This window comes from Homarus americanus, unplaced genomic scaffold (genome assembly GCF_018991925.1).
Source record: "Homarus americanus isolate GMGI-L3 unplaced genomic scaffold, GMGI_Hamer_2.0 scaffold6317, whole genome shotgun sequence".
Taxonomy (NCBI): Eukaryota; Metazoa; Arthropoda; class Malacostraca; order Decapoda; family Nephropidae; genus Homarus; species Homarus americanus.
In genome coordinates, this window is record NW_024730668.1 from 21,011,376 (window position 1) to 21,033,875 (window position 22,500).

At 41.1% G+C, this 22,500-nt stretch overlaps 1 protein-coding gene across 1 annotated transcript in view; it reads right to left on the bottom strand.

The window, feature by feature from the left end:
* The window catches only part of LOC121867124 (adenylate cyclase type 3-like), a 61,776-nt gene that overhangs the window by 1,891 nt on the left and 37,385 nt on the right, over positions 1–22,500 (bottom strand). Inside the window, 1 exon segment of the mRNA XM_042366879.1 lies at positions 5,081–5,192. Within this exon segment, the coding sequence (XP_042222813.1) occupies positions 5,081–5,192 (112 nt within the window).

The following is a 22,500-nucleotide window of genomic DNA, read 5'->3' on the forward strand; positions in this document are numbered from 1 at the left end:
TTCCGTTTAATTTATTCTTATATTTAATTTTTTGGACAGGACATTGTTTTTGTTTCTTCTAAAACCTATATAATTAGGTGAATTTTTTTTTATTAATTCACTAAAAGGTGGAAATCGTCTCCCTAGCTGTGAATGGGTCACTTAACATGTGGGTAAGTGTAGGCGGGGAGAGTACAGTATTAGCCACGTCACCTCGCCTGATGGTCCAACAAGAGGGAGGATGCTGTACACGTGAGGGGGGGCAGCAATAAGACCCATAACACTGTGGAGATCAATACACCGTCAGTAGAGGTCTCGGAAAGGCCTTGACTGGAGACTTAAATTGTAATATGATAGTGTAACGGGTCTGTCCTTGATGCTTGTTAAAGGATGGTATTGTCACTTTAATCCGTTCCTTGTTAGTGCCTCAGTCTCAGTCTCCTCTTACCCCCCCCACACTCCACAGTCTGAGAGGTATGAGTGGTGGTGTATCAGTCATCTCTCTCTCTCTCTCTCTCTCTTTGGTTAGCGAAGCCTCCTTAAAAACTCACCGTTCATTCTTATTCTATACCACCGGCCTAGTTATTCCTCTAGGCCACTTACTGATAAATTATCTTAGTCATATCTTGCCCCTCATGTTTTCAAGAAGAGATTTAAAGTCCTCCAGTATTGGTTTAGTTCCTGATTGTGTGACAGTCGGTCGTATTGCAGCAGTATAAGTGAGTAAACAGGAGAGGAGTCAACATAGGTTATCGTTTATTATTACAGGATAAAACACTGGAAAGTATGTTGGGAGGAGTGGCAATTTAGAATTTGTATTGGTTGTCGGTAACTGTTTATGTTTATCTGTATTTATTTATTTATTTATTTATTTATTTAGTCACAGTTACTTGAATATTTGGTTAATTATGGTGAAGGGATTCTTTGGTTGTATCGTTTCTGTTGTTCTATGACGATGTTATTTTGTTTGGTGGTCAGTCATTTATAAGAATTTAGTCGCCACACAATCGTCACAACACATGCATCTGTTCTATCTGATACCAATTGAAGTCCCTGGCAGCTGAACGTCTGTAGCACCACTCATAGATCCATTTTGGCTGTTGTGTTGGATTTGTTAATTCAACATACATGTACCACCTCAACCACACCTCCATTATCACTTATACCATCACCCCCAACCATCACCACCCCAACCATCTACTTAGCTACCACCCCCACCAATCACGACTGCTATCTCCAATCACCTTTACCACCGCCTCCAACACCACTATGTCTACCTCTCACCTACAAATATCGCGGCCTCTACCCCATTCTCCCCTCCAACACTCCCCTCCTCCCCCGTAGCCTTCATCCTTACCACAATCCTCGCTACAACATCTTGCCACAGTCTCCTTCTGTCTCTATTAAACGTCTTGCACGGGGCGCCATGGATTACGTGATCATTGTTTACACGACGACACCAACTAACAGAGAGCATAGCTGGCATATGAGACGATAAAGTCATAATTCAAATCTAAGCTACAGCTGGAATACATAAACATTACCCCCCTCCCTCCCTCTTCCGCCTCCATTCAGTTTATTTGAAGTGATGATTAAAAACCTTAACACTACTTGGCGGGGTTAGGTTTGGTTTAATGTTAATATGAAATAAACTGAGGGTTAATCTTCACGTGACTCCTGAACACTGGACAAGACATGTTGTTTATCCCAAGTAAAATTCATTCATTTATAATTTAATAATTTTCTATCTAAAAGAAAAAAAAACCACTATTTCCCGTGTTTAGTAAATTTTGTTGACGATTAATTCATAACTGATGATCAAAGGCTAATGAACCCGCTCCTCTCTTTGTGTTTGGGGAGAGTGACGACCTAACACACTATAATTATTTGCCATCAGTTGGGTCAAAAAATATACAATAGTGTTGACCATCAAACAGTTTAGCTGGAAAAATAACGAGTCACCGAAGGAAGCATTATTTGGGCTAGGTCCCGGTGGTGTATACAAATATAACCTAACCTAACCTAACCTACTAACCTAATCCTAACCTAACCTAACCTAACCTATCCTAACCTAACCTAACCTAACCTATCCTATCTTATCAAAATCATATAGAGATTTCTTCCGTGTTTATAATTCACAGGTGTGCTAAAGTAGGGGGGTAACCACATTAACCTGTCGTAATACCTTGTCATTACTCAACAGGTAAACTAAGGTGAACGAGACCCAGCAAGTGAGGTCACCTGATGTCCTCTCTTTGTTTAAATTCCTCCACGCCTGTAATACTGTCACCCAAACCTGATACAGTGAAACCTCCATATAAAGGGCTTCAATCTCCATACAATCCGTTAGATCGGGGTTTCATATCTAACGGATCATCGATATAACGGACCTTCATCTCTATATACAGTTCGTTAAGTGGAGGTTGATATAATAAACTTGTCTTTCATTATATTTGACTTTAAAATCAGGCTAAATCACATGAATCTTCCAGCCTTCTTACCGTTCATTCTGTCTAGGTGTACTGTCATCCATCGAGCCTGTCAGCGATAATCTCGTGTTATCTACCAGGATAATCTACCGTGTTATCTACCAGGATAATATACCGTGTTATATAGCCATGTCTTTCTGTTCCCGACCGCCAAAATAATGCAAGAACCGTGGCGCCATGTCTTACCACTCACCATGACTGATGACAGGTGTAAACATTGGTTATATGACGTCACGAGAGGCCATCAATAACAATCTATCTCTCCTCCACTTTATCTTGGCCTCCTAAATCTCAAGTCTCCCATCTCTCTCTCTCTCTCTCTCTCTCTCTCTCTCTCTCTCTCTCTCTCTCTCTCTCTCTCTCTCCGACACCAAATCTTTTAGACAGACAGACACGCTCCACATTCAACCCCATAAACCATTCGACACAGACACAAAAAGTCCTACACGACCAATAAATGTAATGTTTTAGAGTAAGTCAATTATGTGAACTGATGAATCACTCGTAATACAACCAATGGTTATATACTTCACAGCGCTTACAAATTTCACAGTAGGCTACTTATACACTTCACAAGTCATACTGTACCATAACTTATGCTTTTCACAGCACTTATATATTTAATCTCACTTATACTTTACAGTCCCAACGGATCTTGAGCCAGGAACCAAGACACAAGTCACTGGTACCTAACCTAACCTAACCTAACCTAACCTAAATTAACCTGCCATATCCAACCCGATTTAACTTAACCAAATCCTATCAACCTTAATCTACCGTAACTTGATCTAACGTAAAGCTAATCCTAGAAGGGGCAGCTAGGAATTAAAAAAAAAAAAAACTGCCTTAGCTTGGGTTGGATGTGCCGGGGGTGCAGGGAGGGGCGTGTGGTGTAAGCAGGCCAAGGGCAAAGGCGGATAATTCTCTCAGGCGACCAATCAGAAAAAAAGCTGGCAACCTTAGTTACAAGTAAAAGTGATGCCACAACAGTAAAAAAGGCTCTCTAGACACAGTGAACCGTAGAAGGTCGAGCCTGGGGCGATGGAGGTAATCCTTTGATGCGGTGGTAAAGGGGGGGGTGGAGGGGAAGGGGGTGATGGAGAGAGGAGAAGGAATGAGCGGTATTAGGAGAAAAGGAAAGAAAAGGATGATGAAGAGGGAGAGGCAGGAGGATGGGGAGGGTGGGAGAGGGGAGGGTGGGAGAGGGAAGGGAAGGAGTGTGGATGGTGGGGGAAGGTAAATAAGGAGGAAGAAGAGGAGTCGGGTGGGGTATTGGATTACTAAGTGAGAAGAGGAGGAGAGGAAAAGAAGAAGGTGGGAGGGAAATAAGTATAAGGGAAGTGGTGGGAGAGTTAGGAAGGTGTTAGCGGCTGGGAGGAGTGTTAGGTGGGAGGAGTGTTAGGCGGGAGGAGTGTTAGGTGGGAGGAGTGTTAGGTGGGAGGAGTGTTAGGTGGGAGGAGTGTTAGGTGGGAGGAGTGTTAGGTGGAGGAGTGTTAGGTGGGAGGAGTGTTAGGCGGGAGGGAGTGACTGGGTGAGGAGTGTTACGTAGGGAGGTAGTGAGTGACCAGCTCCACTAATGGCCGTAGTCTGCTAAGCGTATTAAGTGATTTTTACAGACGCAGAAAAAGGCGGAAGGTTCTGCAGCTGGTTTAATCCCTAAATACGTTCATATGTCTGGACACACACACACACACACACACTAACTATAACCTCCATATAACGAACTTCTCTCAATGTAAAATCCGTTATAGGGGGGTGGGGGTCGGAAATAACAGACCCTCGAGATAACGGATTTTTCCTATACAAATGTTTTAAATGTCTCAATGAAAAATAATATACTGGATATACTTATAAGAACAAACAAACACAATGGCTGATTTACTATGACCCTAAGAAACAAAATACAATAATAGAACTGTCAGTCACTCACACATGTTATTAAAATACTTACTAAAATTATTGTAACATATCTCGGGTTTAATCAGCTGAGAGACCTGACAAGATACAGATTTAAAGATAGTGGATTATATTTTTGAGTTGTGGGAGTCTGGAGGTTGTGGTTGTTGGGGAGGTCTTGGGGTCATGGGGGAGGTCTTGGGGTTGTTGGGGAGGTCTTGGGGTGGGGCCAGGAGGGGGTCTTGAATTTGTGGGGGTACCAGATGGGGGACAACGATACATTTTAATCAAAAGTAAATAAAATTATTTCTGGTGTTGCCGTTGTCATGTTTACGTGGCTGGGTGCTGTCAGTTGCCATATCCCAGTAGAAATAAAAAGAATATTCCCCTTCAAACCACTAAATATAAGTAACTTGGTGGATTCTCTCATTCAAGTTATCATTCCGTATCACATTACTTCAAAGATAACTCATAAATTTCATTATTAATAACACACTTTTAGTTGTTTGGGTGTAATTTACAATATCACAACACTATTGTAAACTATCCAGGGAGAAATAGGAGTTACTATTATATCCAGAGTTCATATTAGTTTGTAAATAGACCAAGAACAGTGAAGGAGTTGAAGAAACTTAAGAGAGAAATATTGCCAGTTATTAAGACGAAGTTCAGGTCCAGGTGTCGAGGTTGACAAGTTACAGGGTACAGTAACTTACCTCAGCGAGACCATCGAACCTGGCAAAGAGTTCGTTGAGCATCTTGACGAGCTCTGAGGCGGTGTAGGTGGAGGAGATGGCGGTGAATCCAACAATGTCTGCGAACAGGATGCTGCCGAAGATAAACAACACAACCCGGAGTTAACACAGACGTATGGCAGATGATAATAATAATAATAATAATAATAATAATATTTTCATCAACATATACGTAACATATTTTCTACATAACACAACATTATTTGCTTTCCTTTCTCCCATCCCACCCCATACCATCCCATCCCATCCCATCCCATCCCATCCCCGCCCCACCAGCCAAATAAAGCTACATATGCCCTTTATTGTTTCGAATGCTCAGTAATTGTCAGAAATTTAAATGAAATGTAGGTGTAATATGGTAATGCATGTGTCAGTGGTGGTGGGTGAGTGTTGGAGGTGAGTGTTGGAGGTGATGTGTTGGAGGTGAGTGCTGGAGGTGAGTATTGGAGGTGATGTGTTGGAGGTGATGTGTTGGAGGTGAGTGTTGGAGGTGAGTGTTGGAGGTAGGTGTTGGAGGATGTGTTGGAGGGGCTGTGTGTTGAGGTGAGAGTGTTGATGTAGGTGTTGGAGGATGTGTTGAGGTAGATGTGTTGGAGGTGAGTGTTGGAGGTGAGGTTGGAGGTAGGAGTTAGAGGCCGATGTGTTGGAGGTAGGAGTTAGAGGCCGATGTGCTGGAGTTAGGGAGTTAGAGGCCGATGTGTTGGAGGTAGGGAGGAGTTAGAGACCGGTGTGTTGGAGGCAGGAATTGTTTTTCGAATATAAAATGAAAAGCCACACACACACACACACACACACACACACACACACACACACACACACACACACAAGAGACCCACAAACAATTCAATGTTTTATTATCTGGTGTTTTGAGAGTTTTAGTTGTGACGCTGAATGTGAGCATGAGGAGTACCAAATTAAAAGTGAGAGAGAGGAGAGAGAGAGAGAGAGAGAGAGAGAGAGAGAGAGAGAGAGAGAGAGAGAGAGAGAGAGAGAGAGAGAGACTGTTTATTTTATAATACGTGATTTAATAAAACTATAGTCATCATATTCTGTTTATCATAATAAAGGTACATGAGGGTTAGGTCATGTTAGGTTCTGATAACGATGACCTTTTGACCTTATGACCTCAGTGTTTAGGAAAAACTTCTGCTCTTCCGTCAGTCAGGTCACTCGTGAGGTTAGGTTAGGTTAGGTTAACGTGTGAATTATAGAAGTTGTGGTGTGGGTTAAAATAGCCCAAACTCAGACAGATGGACGCAGGGAATAATAAACCACAATAATTAATTCATCAGTCATGGTGAACAAAGTTCCTGCAGTAAAGACCTGTGTGTGTGTGTGTGTGTGTGTGTGTGTGTGTGTGTGTGTGTGTGTGTGTGTGTGTGTGTGTGTGTGTGTGTGTGTGTGTGTGTGTGTGTGTGTGTGTGTGTGTGTGTGTGTGTGTGTGTGTGTGTGTGTGTGTGTGTAAATAATAAATAATAATAATTATAGTAATAAACGGTCTATTAATAGAGTTGCAGCCGGTGGCTGAAAATATACAAAGTTACATTTGATTTAGACATAATGATATGCGTTGAATACATTTACAGGGCTGTGCAGTACATAAATCAGGGGTTGTTTATTATTTTAACAATAGATGGGATGGTACTGTTCTTATATCTATCGGTGCAGGCTCTTATGGACTGAATTTTGTTGTAGTGGCGGACTGCGCGAGGTGGGCGGGGGACTGCCGGTGGCAGGAGGTGGCGACGACGAGGATGGTGCAGTAGTCCACTGCCAAACCTTGCTAGTGCTTGGTGGTGGAGGTCACTGAGGGATGGCATTTCCAGGGTGGAGAGAGCGTTGGTGTAGCCGGAGTACTCTGCGCCGAGCATGATTCTGCAGGCCCTTTTCTGTACCTTCTCTAGCTGACGTTGTTGGGTGGAGTTGAGAGAAGACGACCAGGCTGGTGACGCATACGTTAGTTTGTGTGTACATATGTGTATGTGTGTGTATATGTGTGTATATGTATATGTGTGTGTGTATATATATATATATATATATATATATATATGTTTGCGTATATATGTGTGTATATATGTATGTTTATGTATATATGAACGGGGTAAATACTATGTCGATTTTTCAGGTGTAATTTTTTAAGTTATATTGTTCAAACTCCAAAATATATTTACGTAGTAGAAAGTTGTAGACTGAAAAAATTACGTAGGTCTATGACGTCACACGTGAGACCTGTTTGAGGATGTTTTGGTCCGCGTTTTAATGGAGACTTCTGCTAAAATAAGGTTGTCGGGAATAAACCTCATTTTTCTAACCATTTATAAAGAAGTGTGGTGAGACAGCGCGGATGATGAGGTGACTGTAGTGGCAGATTGATATATGAGGGGGAGGGGAGAAAGGGTCGTGAGAGAGACGATAAGAGGAAGTGAGAGGGAGTGTGGAGGGAGATGTTGAGAGAGTGAGGAGGCGGAAGAAGGTGGAAAGAGGAGACGGAGGGAAGGGGAGGGGAGGACGGAGGGGGGGGGGACGGAGGGGAGGTGGTAAAAGGAGGGATCGGGAAAGATGGGAAGAAGGGGGAATGAGGGGGTGGGGGCCGAAGGTTTCTGGTTGACTTATCAGCAACCGTTTCCCCGTCATCCGTCACCATGACAACGTTACTGTAGGTGGAGCGGAGAGTATTACGAGGAGGCTTAGGTGATGTAAATAAGGCGCTGCAATCATTATAGCAACATGAACTAAATTTTGTGACTTTGAGAGGACAGTAAAGATATTGTCGATCAAACATTAACATTCTGGCTTCTGGTACATAACACTATATACTGTGCATGTAATTCTGGATACACACGAACACGGAGATGTTTTTTAATACAGACATTCACTTACAGGTACTTTTGGATGCATACGTACACACACAAACACAGTACACCCATGACTAAGGACATAATACACACTGATAATCTTGAATATTTATAAAAACGTATGATAAACACACACACACACACACACACACACACACACACACACACACACACACAGGATTAACACGTTATGAAAATTTTATAGGATTATAGCTACCTAGAAGGGATCGGTGGGGAGGAGGAAGAGGAAGAGGAGGGGAGGAAGAGGGAGGGAAGAGGAAGAGGGAGGAAGAGGAGGAGGAAGAGGAGAAAGAGGAGGAGGAGGAGGAGGACGGGAAGGTTATGAGAGGGTCCATTATATATATTACCCAGTTGGCAACTTATGGGTGGAGAGCAGGAATGAAGAGCAAGGAGAAGGATGGGGAGGAGGAGGAAGAGGAAGAGGAACAGTGGAATGAAAGGTAAGGAGAAAGATAATTAAAGGTAGGCGAGGTAAGGAGAAAAATAACTAAAGATAGAGAAGGTAAGGAGGAAGATAATTAGGAAGATAATTAAAGGTAGGTAAGGTAAAGAAGAATATAATTAAAAGGTATTTGAGGCAAAGAAAAAGGTAATTAAAGGTAGATACGGTGAGGAGGAAGATAATTAAAGGTAGAGAAGGTGAGGAGGAAGATAATTAAAGGTACAGAAGGTGAGGAGGAAGATAATTAAAGGTACAGAAGGTGAGGAGGAAGATAATTAAAGGTACAGAAGGTGAGGTAAGGAGACAGGTAAGGTAGGTAAGGGGAGTCCCCAAACGACTCGGGTACGCATGTTGGCAAAGAGCAAAGTTAGGTGCCAGGAACCGAGCCATTAACTAAGGCATTACGGCGAGCTGATGAAGTTAGTGTTGATGGGTCTGATGTATTATAAGTGATGTCTGATGTATTATAAGTGATGTATTGTAAGTGAAGTTTGATGTATAGTACTGTTAAGTGAGGTTTGAATATTGTAAAAAAATATATATATATATTATGCGAGTTGTTACCGATTAATTGCGTATTTAAAGTTCTTATTATAGGTTATTTACATATATGTAGCCTATGCATATTATACATAGGTAAGTCATCACTGTATAGCCTATTCAGTTTTATGAGTACCAATAATGTTTCAGGAACACATCGTAGGAGACCAAGTAGCGGTGATACTGAACTACTGATCGTGGAAATGCAAAAGCGACCGTGTGAAGCAAGCCTAAGGTGATATCATTGAAAGTATAGTAAAAAAAATCACCTACTGTTATATCGAACAACTCACACACAATTATAATATGCCCAGACTAATCTGAGACTTGATGGTATATATACACAAAGCTTGGCAATACAATTATTATTATTATTATTATTATTATTATTATTATTATTATTATTATTATTATTATTATTATTATTATTATTATTATTATTATTATTATTATTATTATTATTATTATTATTATTATGGCTTTGAAAATATCATAATATCAATAAACATCATTAATACTATTATATGTAATAATAATTCCACTGTAATTATGAAGTTTACACCGACGCTTACTGGCAGGACGAAGCTTAAACACTGGACACGTATTGGAGACAGAGATCTCCCCCCCCCACCACCTATCTGTTTAAAATACACCTGTTCACTCTCACTTGATATAATCCATATATAGATGATAGCAGCTCGTGTTGACCTTTGTCGTTCAAGTCACTCAGTGTTCAGACGCACCGTGCAGCAGACTGACGTGAACACTATCTCGGTCTAGGCGGAGTTACCGAGATAGTGAAACGTGGGTAGCAAAGACCGCAGAGTTTAACGCTTATCTCCTCGCGCCTCTGTAATACTCGAGGGTGATTGCCGGTCAAATGAACCTATCCTTAAAGACCTTAACGTAACCTAAGCTAAATAACCTAACCTAGTCAAACTTAACCTAATCTAACCTAACAACCAAATATAACTTAACCAAACCCAACCAAACCTTCCTTAACTTACTCCACCAAACCGAACCTAATTTTACCTTACCTTACCAAACACTACCACACCACACTACACTACACAACACTCGGGAATGGGTCGCATTAAGACCGGGGTCCATTATGAATATGGTCAGTTAGGAGCTATTCGCCATTCACCCTCTGGGACAGTCGCGGTAAAATCTATACCTGTTGTTGTTCTGTCCACCACACTACATGTCCGGCAAACTGATGAGAACCACCACAATCACCATCACTACTACCACCATCGCCACCACCATCACCACTAACATAATCACCACCATCATCACCAACCCTATTAACACCACAAACACCTTCACCACAACCACTACCATTAACATCATAGCCACCACCACCATCACCACCACTACGATCACCACCACTACAACCACCATCACCACCACTACCACCAACACCAACAACAACACTACCACCATCACCACTACAACCTTAGTCTCTTCCTCTGCCTGTGTCAACACTATTAACTCGCAGATGACACTAATTTGGCAGAACCTTTGAAATATTTAATTTTTACGAAGCTTCAGGCGAACCTTCAGGATTTCAATTATGAGAGCAAACAGCGGAGGAGGTTTTTCAACATAACTTGTAGTCAGAGAATGTGAGGGAGGTGCGGGAGGCGGGATCCCTTTATTAACACACACATGTTCGATCCCTACCTACCTCTCTCTCTCTCACACACCACAAGTCCTCCTGCAGTGTGATTGTTACAGAGGCCACCAGCTAACGGATCATAACTGTGAACGCTAATCAACAAGACCTTCATTATTCTCTGATCTTCTCCTTTGACGGATTTAAACCACAATAACACACTACTGAGATTGTGTGAGTTTCGTGATGATCGGATTAAGTTGTTGGTAATATCATATAAACAAACAATAATAAACAAATAAACAAAACAAATAAACCACTAAACAACACGAAGGAGGAACCCACAAGACCTTCCCAGGGCCCAGTGATGGTGTCAGGTGGATGATAGGGCCAGATGGGTGTTGGAGCTAGATGGGTGAAAGGGCAAGGTCGGCGATGGGGGTAAGCGTTGACTTTACACCTTGGCTGACCATTGATTAATTACCTGGATTGTGTGTTTCAGGAGGTGGGGGAGGGATGGACACAGCGAAGTTACCAGTTAGGAATTTCGAGGCCGTCAGTCTGTATGGCTTATAAGTAGCGTGGACTGTACCTCACTAAGCCAGTGTTGAGGAGATTATGATGGTAAGAGTAAGGGCGAGGCAAACACCCGCCAGCTACACACTTACGTAATTTCTAGACAATTTAGTTTTACGCAGCAGCAACTATAGATACGATTGTTTAATTAAAAATATCAAAGGCAGCCTTAACACAGAGAACGAACACAAAAGTTTATAAAATGTAAATTAAATGGGAGAGGAAATGGGTGAAAGTTAAACCATTTGATTAAAGAACATGTTTGTGGTTATACCGAGTTTCAATTTCAGTAACAGTCCATTTCCGGAGTTATGGGGATTAGTACACTACCGAGTACCTACACACACACATACTTACATATATACACGTGTACAGTAGCTCCGGATATTAAAAAAGTCTTTCGTTACTGGAATTTAATGATGCTATCGTTATTTATAAGGGATTCACCAATTAACATTAAGGTATATTAAGGCAGCAGTTCACCTCATCTGACTACCGCGTGTTACATGTATATTTAGTGACCCGATATAATATAATACCTAAACCAAAATACTAATGTTTATTGTTAACATAGTAAATTAGATAACTTATCGACAGAAGCTTTATGTCTTGTGATAATAAGTGATGCCGAGGAAGAGCCGTTCATCCCTAGGTGGCCACTGTGTTTGTGTTTACCAGGCCGAGTGACGCGCAAGCAACACCACTTACAGTAATTAAAAGAGCTCCTGCTTACCTCGCCACTCGCTAAATGGGATCCAGTTCTATTAGGCTTTATAATAACCATCAGGATTATGTACCAAACTTAGTGGCGATAGTCTTACTAACCCTTTGTGTACGGGATCCCCTCTGAGCTGAGTAAAATCATCTGGTGTTAACCAAATGAAATATTAAAAGCGGCGTCCCGTAGTGAAAGGGTTAATGAGCTCTCTAGGTAAATTCCTTGTGTTTACATTAGGCTAGGTTGGCGAGTATTAGGACTGACATTCAGTTCACCTGCAGCCCTCACTGTTACTGGTGCAGAGGGATAACTCGTGAATCAAAATACTGCACATAAAGGATAAGTTATTCCCACTATTATATCGTTGTATCTTCCAGGACAGTAACCAATGGAATCTAGCTAGGGTGTGAAGCCGTGTCTGGAGTTGGTGGTAGTGAACGAGGGTGAGAGTATTAGAAACCTCCTACTCTAAACGCCATTAACACCAGTAGGGTTGGTGAAGAATGAAAACACATCCCAACTCCGGTCCTAACAGTAACGAAACAGTCCACCATAACATAACTCGTACCTGCTAAAAAATAAAATAACAAATAAAAAATCGTTTTCCCCTACAACTTTTTCGTCTTTTCAATTGTCGGAGTTAAGATCATGGTTATAAAAATCTATCGTGTTGTTTGAAGTTTATGTATGTTAAATGGTAAATAAGATGTGTTACAGTATATTGCGGAACATGGCCTGAAATCCTCTCATGACCAACCATAGTGTAAGATGTAAACAAACTGACCACGAGTCTTAGGGAATGTGAACGCCTACGAAAAATAAAAACACTGATTTATAGCCAAGGTAAAGTCTAAACTCAGGCACTAACAAAACAACAACTGTCCCTCAACGTAAAAATTATATCACTCTTAACTTCTCTCTTCTCAGCTTTATATAAAACTCTTCTAAAGTTTTTGAAGTTTTTAACACGTTCTCCTCAAATTACGGAGAATGACAACAAGCACGCCAGGGTAATGGTGCTGAGGTGCAGGACGACACCTCCAGCCCAACCCTGTGGGGAATAATAACCTGTGTTACGGAAACTGGGCAATTAAGAAGGTAACTGTCTTTTAACTTCCTCTACTTTAACTTTTATTTTAATCTCAAAATTTAAATGATTTCTTTACCTGTGTGTGTCTCGGGGCATTTTGATTGAAATTATTTAGTTATAATACCTTGTAATACTCATGCCCAATTAAGTAACAAATGACAATCTGTTTGTATTGTGAACTTTTCGAGTTATTATGTTTTACTGTAGGTTTAGCATTACTTTGCTTAATTGAATATTTGACACAACACTCATGGTTGACATGACAACAACCAACACAGTATAAACAGTAGGACGTGAAAAATATGTAAGTGATTTTTATATAATATTCTTAAAACAAAATCAACACAGTACACATATACAAGGATGAAAAATAATGTACTCAGCTGTACTAATCCACGTTACAAATAGCTGGCCAGTAGATCCCGCTGTGTTACAGGCAGTGTAAGTAACAGTCGCTCAACTTCACTACGAAGTAGACAGAGACTTTGAATCCCTGTCATAGATGGCGACCCCAACAGCAGGCGATGGTTTTCTACCAATTAGGAGCCTTCTCATGACTCGTGTGCTTGCTAGTTGACTGCTGGTTAACTAGTGTTTTTGGTAGTGTGAAGTAAGCCGTGCAGATAAAGGTGACAATGCAGTGTATATACATGGAAGTGTGACCCTTCTATGTTACACTTGGGACAACACCTACTGGAGGAAACATCTAAATACGTGTCAGCTTCCCCTTACCTAGCCAGGGAAAAACACTCTCTAGGTCTTTATTAACTTGACATAAAAAAAATTCTACGTCACTATCTGAAGCCTGAAAGTCTCCCCCATTTCCTGATGTGTAGAGAGGAAGATGTTTGATGTATAAGAAAGAATTAACCTCACATATTTCATTTATTTCGTTTAGAAAGTTTATTGATTATAAGGAAACTAAACGAACTGGAATATTTCAGCGCCTTCAGAAGAGTTAGGTGCTCTCAGTGTCGATTCTATGTACACTGTGGAAATAAGGACCTTTTATATTCTATGCTCGACACAGCCACACGTATCTTTCTATGTGTTTACAGCGCCGTCCAGTTGGTGGTGGTGAAACACATCAACTCTCCTCATATCTTGCCGCGAAAACATTGATGCTCATTTTACCTGGCACAGAGGCACTCCTACCTGCAGCTGGCACAGATATTCAATCTATTAAACTTATTCTAATTTTAGGCCTGGCAATCCTGAAGGACGGTAATACAGTTATGATCGATAGTCGGACAGGAATGTATGTCAGCGGTCCAGTTGTCTCCGGAGTCTTCAGAAATAGTAAGATAACGTGACACAGAAGGTTACCCCGAAGTGACCGTCTCTGTATCTGAATTAATGCCACGCCGAGTCAGTCCTCCCTAACGGAATTTAATTTACGAAACCAGAGCGGATGTCACCCTCAGGGCTTTCCACTTTAAGTTTATCTGAGATTGAGATCAAGGCTGATTAGTAACGCCTCTGCGGTTCCCATAATTTATGCTTTTAAAATTACTATAAATCAGATTATAATGAAACTCTATGTGATTAATATTACGGTGAATAAAGTGCTCCAGAAGTGAAGACAATAGCAAAAAGTGTTGATGAAAACAAACGGTGGAAATAAAAAAAAAAAATAACAAGAATTAAGGTTAAACGGCATAGCATGAGCCGGCCTCCTGAGGGGCCTCCTAATGAGAGCCATAAGCGGTAAAAAAAAATGCTCGTCAATATTTTTTCAGCTCTTGGGGGCGTGGCTGCAGGAACAATATTTATATCATCAACAATTTACAATTTCTTAACTGAAATCTAAGAGAGTATGGCTCCTTGGTGTATACAGTATTTATTTATATCCACCATAAATAAATGCCTAAAAAACTCACAACATGTTCCTCAGTATCACTCATCTTGCAAAATTTTCGCTAATAAGTAAACAAATTTGAAGTTGCATGTAAAAGTTATTTATTTTTCCTGAACAATAAACATTATTTATATCTTCTGGTCGTAAGCATCTTTCTTCTTCCCCAAACTGGCTTTTTGATATAAATTAATTAATATTTTGCAAAACATTGTAGACTTGAAATTATACTTGTAAAATTAATTCCTGAACTTACAGGAGGATCAATTCTTATTTACCCCTTTGGGCAGACACCTTCATCCATCTTTAAATAACATAAAAAAAAACAGCCTCAGGGAGTCGTATAAACATCTGCTGATTAAGTTTAAACACAGTATGTTTTTTAACTCAACATCACCACTGGCCGATGTTAAGATCTTGCCACGGACATTCGTTCATACAAAAATCGACCATTAAACATTTCATAATAACATTTTAAAAACAAAAATATTTATTCCTAAACATTCATCGTTTGTTCCATTCACTTAAAGTCAACTTCTCTATCCATTCCTAATCTTACTAAACTTGATTGGTCGAAGAACTGGAGCTCTCTGATTGGTCAAGGGAATGCGCCTGATTTTCACCCTCGTAAACTCTTTCCCATGCCTGGAATGGAGATTTTCGCGCAATTTTTCCACCACTCTCACCCATCCCACCCTCACCCATCCCGCCCTCACCCATCCAACCCTCACCCATCCCGCCCTCACCATCCTTACCCAACACACCCTTACCTACCTCGTCCTCTCCTCGACCCTGTAATATCGGCATGCAAATTTCCTATTACGTGGTGAAGCTGATGACGGCGGGTCTGCTGGGACTTTCTTTTGCTAACTTCTTGTGTATTTGTTGAGAAGGAAGGAAGGAAAGGAAGGAGGGAGGGAGGGAGGGAGGGTAAGGAAGAGAGGGAGGAAAAAAGAGATGAGATGGTGGCAATGGGTGTGTGGTGAGGATGGTTCCAGTGTGTGTGTGGTGAGGATGGTGTGCCAATGTGTGTGGTGAGGATGGTGTGCCAATGTGTGTGGTGAGGATGGTGTGCCAGTGTGTGTGTGTGGTGAGGCTGGGTGGTGGTGTCAGTGGGTGGTGGTCGCTGCACCCCAAGTTGACCTCATTACATGGTGTGTCAGGCGAGAAATAGCGTCTAAGAGACCAAAGTATTTCCTGTGATGTCATTATCGTCTCCAAAGAACCTCAACTCTTCTACGTTATTGCAAAATACCGAGTTTGGACCTGGAGTTATTATCTTTAGAACACTTTTCAAACTGATTTCCTCATAACACAAATATGACGGCAAAAATGGTTCCGTAATTGTGTTTAGGTGAATTCATCATTATCTCCAGATATTTTTTAACAATATTTTTTTTTAAAGAGTGTACCATTTCCCCTTTGTTGTTACTCCACATATTTGAAGTCCATAAAGACCTATACTGTACGTCAGCACAAACACAATTTATTCTTTATATCTATACAGTCTCAGAAATTCACGTATCCTCTCAGCTTTGGCCAACAAATGATGGCTAAACAAAGTGAACTTATTAACCTGTTGTGGAAAACCGAAATGTGGCTACGTTAGAATCAATGTTATTATCCCATACATATCAAACACGCTGCGTCTGAACCAATAAAACAGTTTAATCTCTCACACCTACAACCTAAATACACAACATATAAACAACACACACACACAAGCTCTCACAGCGACCTTCACAACCCTTACAACTACAACATCAGGTCAACAAATAAACATAATAATAGTTTCTTTTCTCCTCTGAGCCTGAAAGAAAATGGTGTATATATCCAGGGTTCAAGTCGTATGCCACATCAACTAACACGTCGTCAGGAGGAGAAGACTGGGTCCTCTCTACTGCTGGTGCGGGAGTAGATGAGTGGGTCCTCCCTACTGCTGGTGCGGGAATAGATGAGTGGGTCCTCTCTACTGCTGGTGCGGGAGTAGATGAGTGGGTCCTCCCTACTGCTGGTGCGGGAGTAGATGAGTGGGTCCTCCCTACCTGGGTGCCTCCTCCCTACTGCTGGTGCGGAGTAGATGAGTGGGTCCTCCCTACTGCTGGTGCGGGAGTAGATGAGTGGGTCCTCCCTACTGCTGGTGAGTGGGTCCTCCCTACTGCTGGTGCGGGAGTAGACGAGTGGGTCCTCCCTACTGCTGGTGCGGGAGTAGATGAGTGGGTCCTCCCTACTTCTGGTGCGGGAGTAGATGAGTGGGTCTTCCCTACTGCTGGTGCGGGAGGGCCTTTACTATCATTATGACTACTTCACCTAACTGTAACTGCCCACTGGGGTCCTCTGCCTTGTTGTGGATAGAAGTTGGATGATATATATGGAGGTGCAGGCAGTGTGTGGTGTGGTGTGGTGTGGAGTATGGTATGGCGTGTGATGTGGTGTATGGTGTGGTGTAGAGTATGGTGTGTGGTGTAGTGTGTGGTGGTGTGTGGTGTGGTATGGTGTGGTGTAGTGTAGTGTGTGGTGTATGGTGTCTTATGGTATGGTGTCTTATAGTATGGTATATTACGGCATGATGTAACAAGACGTGGGTCAGGACAGGGGTTTCAAACTCTCTAAAGTCACGTTGGAACCTTTATCAAGAAGTAAAATTTTAATAATATAAATATTGAAAAGAAATGTATATATGCGTCACAGCACTTTATACAATGTATGAAATTTACTTATACAGTTATTTGAAAATCACAAAAAATCTCTCAGTTTAGAAATTTATACGAAATATAAAAACAATTTGTGTGACAGTTCAAAAGGCTGTTGAGATAAAAAAAAAGACTTATAAAACCGATCCAACACTTGAGATAGACATTGGACTTCGATATGAACCAACGGTGTTTTACGCAGACTTCCCATTTCGTCAGTGTGCTAAATATCTTGGAATTGTGTTGTATTCATTTCATCGCAAGTAGATGGCGAAGAAGACAGCAATGGTTATGTTCAATATGTGGAGCTATATTTTTCATGCATGCCACATTTGATATTTTTCATACTATAGTTGCGGTTGTATCTGTGCATAGAGTAGTACGTATGTCTTTATCAGTGGTGTTGGTGGGAAGAGGCTTACAAGAGGACAGCACGTACTCTGGATATCCCATCGTCTGAATTAATATTCTCTCTCTCTCTCTCTCTCTCTCTCTCTCTCTCTCTCAGCTGATATTTATTCCACCTTTTTCTGTCAGTCTCTCATGACATGCCCACGAAACCCCACCACAGTTTGAAACCTCCAGAGTTAGGGAACTAGTCTTGTGTTGTACAGGGAGTGAGGACACACATCTAGACGGGATGGTAAGGCATAACATCCGTATACCATCTAAGCGAACAAGAAAAGAGCTTAATATTTTTAGCAGATTTCTCGTAACAATATTATCTAGTCAGTATTGTGTGTGTGTGTGTGTGTGTGTGTGTGTGTGGTGAGTGAAAGACGTGCTTGGCCACCTCCCTCATGTAAGCTACTCCGGTGTTTCTCCCTCAAGGTCCACACACCTCCTCTACCTCCTCACTAGTACTGATCTGTGTCTCTGTAGTCGTAGTTCCAGTACACGCTCACAACACCCTCTAGATACACAACCAAAAACAAAAATTATTTCATGTTTACGAATATCAGTCACAAGCTATGTTTTTTGTACAACATATATAGACGAATCAAGACTGGTGAAAGGGATAGATAGAGCATTAGCTGTGAAGGATGAAATTATTATTATTTTTTTTTACTGTGTCTACCTATCCAAACATAAGTTCAACACTCCAGTATTAATGAAAGAGACAAAAATTGTGTTTAAAGTTTATCAAATGTCCCGTCCTGTTTGAGCATCACATGAGCTATAAACCAGCCTCACGCTAGTCGGTCTGTGAGCGGCTCAAAACACCAGACAACCAGAGGAAAGGATAACTACAATTTTCTGACGTGATTTAGAAAAAAAGAAGGAAATTTCCCCTTTATTCGTGTCTATTCGGGACCTGGATGCTTGTACGATGGGCCGCCGGGTCTAGTGTCGTCTCCCTGGTCGGAATGGGAGGAAGAAAATCCCTCCAAATATATAAGAACTTCATCATTCTGAATCGCCTTTCAGAGGCTATGTACACATACTCTGATTTATAAAAGCTTAAAAAAGAAGAAATTTATTTGTATATTTTGTGATCGTCTTGGATAAACAATGAAAAATATATATCAGCATATGTTCAGCTGTAGGAGTGTGGCTGTGTGGGTGACGGTAAACAATGATTATCCTACAGTTGTTCTTAGACTCGCTGTAGTGAAGGAAGACCTGTAGTTGCAGTGGTGAGCGAGAGAACACAATACATAGTTGATGATTTACAGACTATTGAAGGACAGTTACTAAAGCCTCAGAATCAAATTAGTATGGAAACTGTATCTATTCAATCCCTTTAACCAACAGCTGAAAATGAACAGAAACAGCTAATAATAATTTGACCTTGAAGGATATTTCTTTTCAAACAGACTCCAAAATTTTAAGTAAAAAAAAAAGAGAAAAGAAGAGAGTGAGACACATTGTTTCAGCACATTCTTCCCCAGGTGGCGACCATTGGGACTGACACGACAACAAAATGCTTCCATGAATCCACCAGTTTTCCGAAGAAACGAACGTCTCTAATGTGTTCCACTTACGTACACAAAAGGGAAAAATAAGTGGAAGGGACGTGAAGTGTTTTCTCTTCTCTTAAAAAGATTTGAGAGTACTGCACGTAAGGTAAAAATCTTGCTCGTAAGCTCGATGGAAAAGAGCTGCCCACCTGTTGGAAACATGGCTGCAGCTTCCTTTGGAAGAGGTTCAAAGTAATAAAAGTGCCACTAATTGAAGCCAACGCTTTCTCTCTCTCTCTCTGGCAAGAGCTCAAGCCACTTGACATTTAAGGCACGTTTTGACCGTCAGACACGCGATGGAAATTTACACACAGTATCAACGGGCAACTGATCTCCTGGAGTGCTTATAGAAACAATCTGGAGATGACAGGAAGTTTAACTAAATCATAAAACACGCTTAAAGATCTTAGTTATTGAAGCGCATTATAACATCAACATTAAGTAGCAACATTTATTCTTTATAAAATTCCCCTCAAGGAATCTACTTCATTCCACACCATTAAGCTGTTAGTGGTCAAAAACCACCAATACTCACGCAGAGTTTGAAGAATGTTTTCATAACTTAACAGAACTTCCTTGAGACACTTTATTATTTTAAGCTCTACTAAAGTTTCTCCCTTCTCAAGTCAACAAGTTTCATATGTTTAGACTCTTTCAAGAAAAAAAAAACTCTCCCACAAGTTGACCTTCCCGCTAAGTCGTGGTTCCATGAAGTTTAAGTTTGTCAAGTTCAACACCGTTCACCATCAAAGTTCGTAACTTAACAGGAGACGGCAGCAGCTACAGCCTCGTAATCTATATACAGAGACTGTGATTATAAATTGTGATGATTTCCAGGAAAGGAGAGTAAAGTTGCCAGAAGACGTTATGAAGACTTCTAATGAGCTTAACTTGTCATTTCTTCTTTTTATCAATGATTTACTTCACACTACAACTAATTCTATCCATTCTTACGCCGATGATTCTACTCTTCACTCTTCCTCACATTTTCCCCTTCCTCCTAACTCTCAAACTAGATCTGTTTCTAGAACTGATATCATTACTTCTATCAACGCGGATCTGTGCAGCATCTCTGAATGGGGAGATACAAACTTGGTTAAGTTCAATAGTAACAAAACTCAATATTTACCAATTACACTTTGTAAAGTAGACGATCTCCCACCAATTACATTTCAGGACGCTATCATCCCCCAAATTCTGAAATAAATATGTTAGGCCTCACCATTTCCTCCAATATGTCCTGGAAATCACACATCCTTAGTATAACTAAAGCTGCCTCCCGAAAGTTGGGAATGCTGTACAGATGCCGCAGCTACTTCACTCCTGAGCAGTTGCTCCAAGTATATAAGGGATTCATTCGTCCTAACTTGGAGTACTGCTCTCATATCTGGGGTGGCTCTTCTTCTGTCCAACTATTAGATAGGGTGGAATCAAAGGCATTTCGTCTTATTAACTCTCCTCCTTTAGTCGACAATCTCTCTCCCCTTTCTCTTCGCCGCAATGTTGCTTCACTCTCTCTCTTTTACAGGTACTTTAACGGGCAATGTTCAGGGGATTTGGCATCCTGTGTACCGCCGGTAAGGCCGTGGGTTCGTAACACACGTCTTGCCCGCGGTGCCCACCATTTCTCTGTTGATATCGGTCACACGAGAATAGCCCGTTATAGTACCTCCTTCTTTCCTCACACAGCCAAACTGTGGAATGCTTTGCATTCTTCTGTGTTTCCATGCTCTTACAATCTGTCTCACTTTAAAAAGCTGGTTTTCCGGCATCTTCGTGGTGTAGATTAATACAGTATAACCTTTTTTTCTATATTTTCAATTTCTTTCCGTTCTTTTTTTTTCGCCCCCCAGGCTCCATTGTGGGTCGTGTGACCTGTGCCCGGGTTGGCTAATTCCCGTAAAAAAAAAAAAATCCCCAAGGCTTTAGTCATATCAGTACCAAATTCAAATTCCTCAGAGCTTTTTTTAATCTTGACAAATGCACAGCATTTATCTATATACACCATTAGTACCTTGTTTTGTGAGATCTGTTAAACACGGCAGACGAGTTGCTCTTACACACACACACACACACACGAGCTATAAGCCTTGGCCGTGTTCCACTCTCAGGTGGTGTTCAAGCTGGCCGTGTAAGCCTGTAATCCACTATATGAACGCGCCGTGTTATCAGCTCACGATTCTTTGAAATCCGCTTCACCTTTGAACAACATCGTTTTACTGTAAGAATCCAATATACTGTAATCCGCTCTGCCCCGTGGCACAATAAACAATTTTGTATAGCCCCAACAAACACTGACAATCTCACGAGGGTTCAACAACATATTGCTACCATCACCCTTTATTTTTTTTATCTTACTAAAGGCATAATTCTCATATAGTTTGTGTAAATTTAAAAACGTTATGTTAACAAAATTCACGTCTATGAAAATAATTTACATGTCTCCAGTGTCATGTGGGTGTTTTTGTTCGACATCCCAGCAAACTGTTGTACGGGGTTAAGGAGATATCCCCCACTAGAATGTGTGTTTGAGACGGTACCTCCTGACCCCCACACTCACACCTCCTCACCAAGAAAAAGAGCTTCAGTTAGCTGGATTAAGGGATCTACTCTCCCTAAGCTTCAAAATGGCTGGTTTAAAAATAAGAGAATAAGGTTCAGCTTTAATTCGTAAAAAACAAAAAACAAAATGAAACAAACATGAAAAAAAGTTATATTGAGTGTTGATATATAAAAGTGTGTGTGTGTGTGTGTGTGTGTGTGTGTGTGTGTGTGTGTGTGTGTGTGTGTGTGTGTTATAAGTTATGTCCAATGGGAGTTTGTAGCTGTAGTTTATGTTATGTTTACGATTCAGATAACTAATAGAGACGGCTGACCCCATAAGATCCCTCACGTTGCTGGAATGAGTCTGACAGAGGCTTGTGTATAATGCCAGCGCCACCACCCTAAGAAGCCAAAGCCGAATTATCGCGTGGTTCCAATTTTATCGACGGTTTACACCTCATAGGTTCA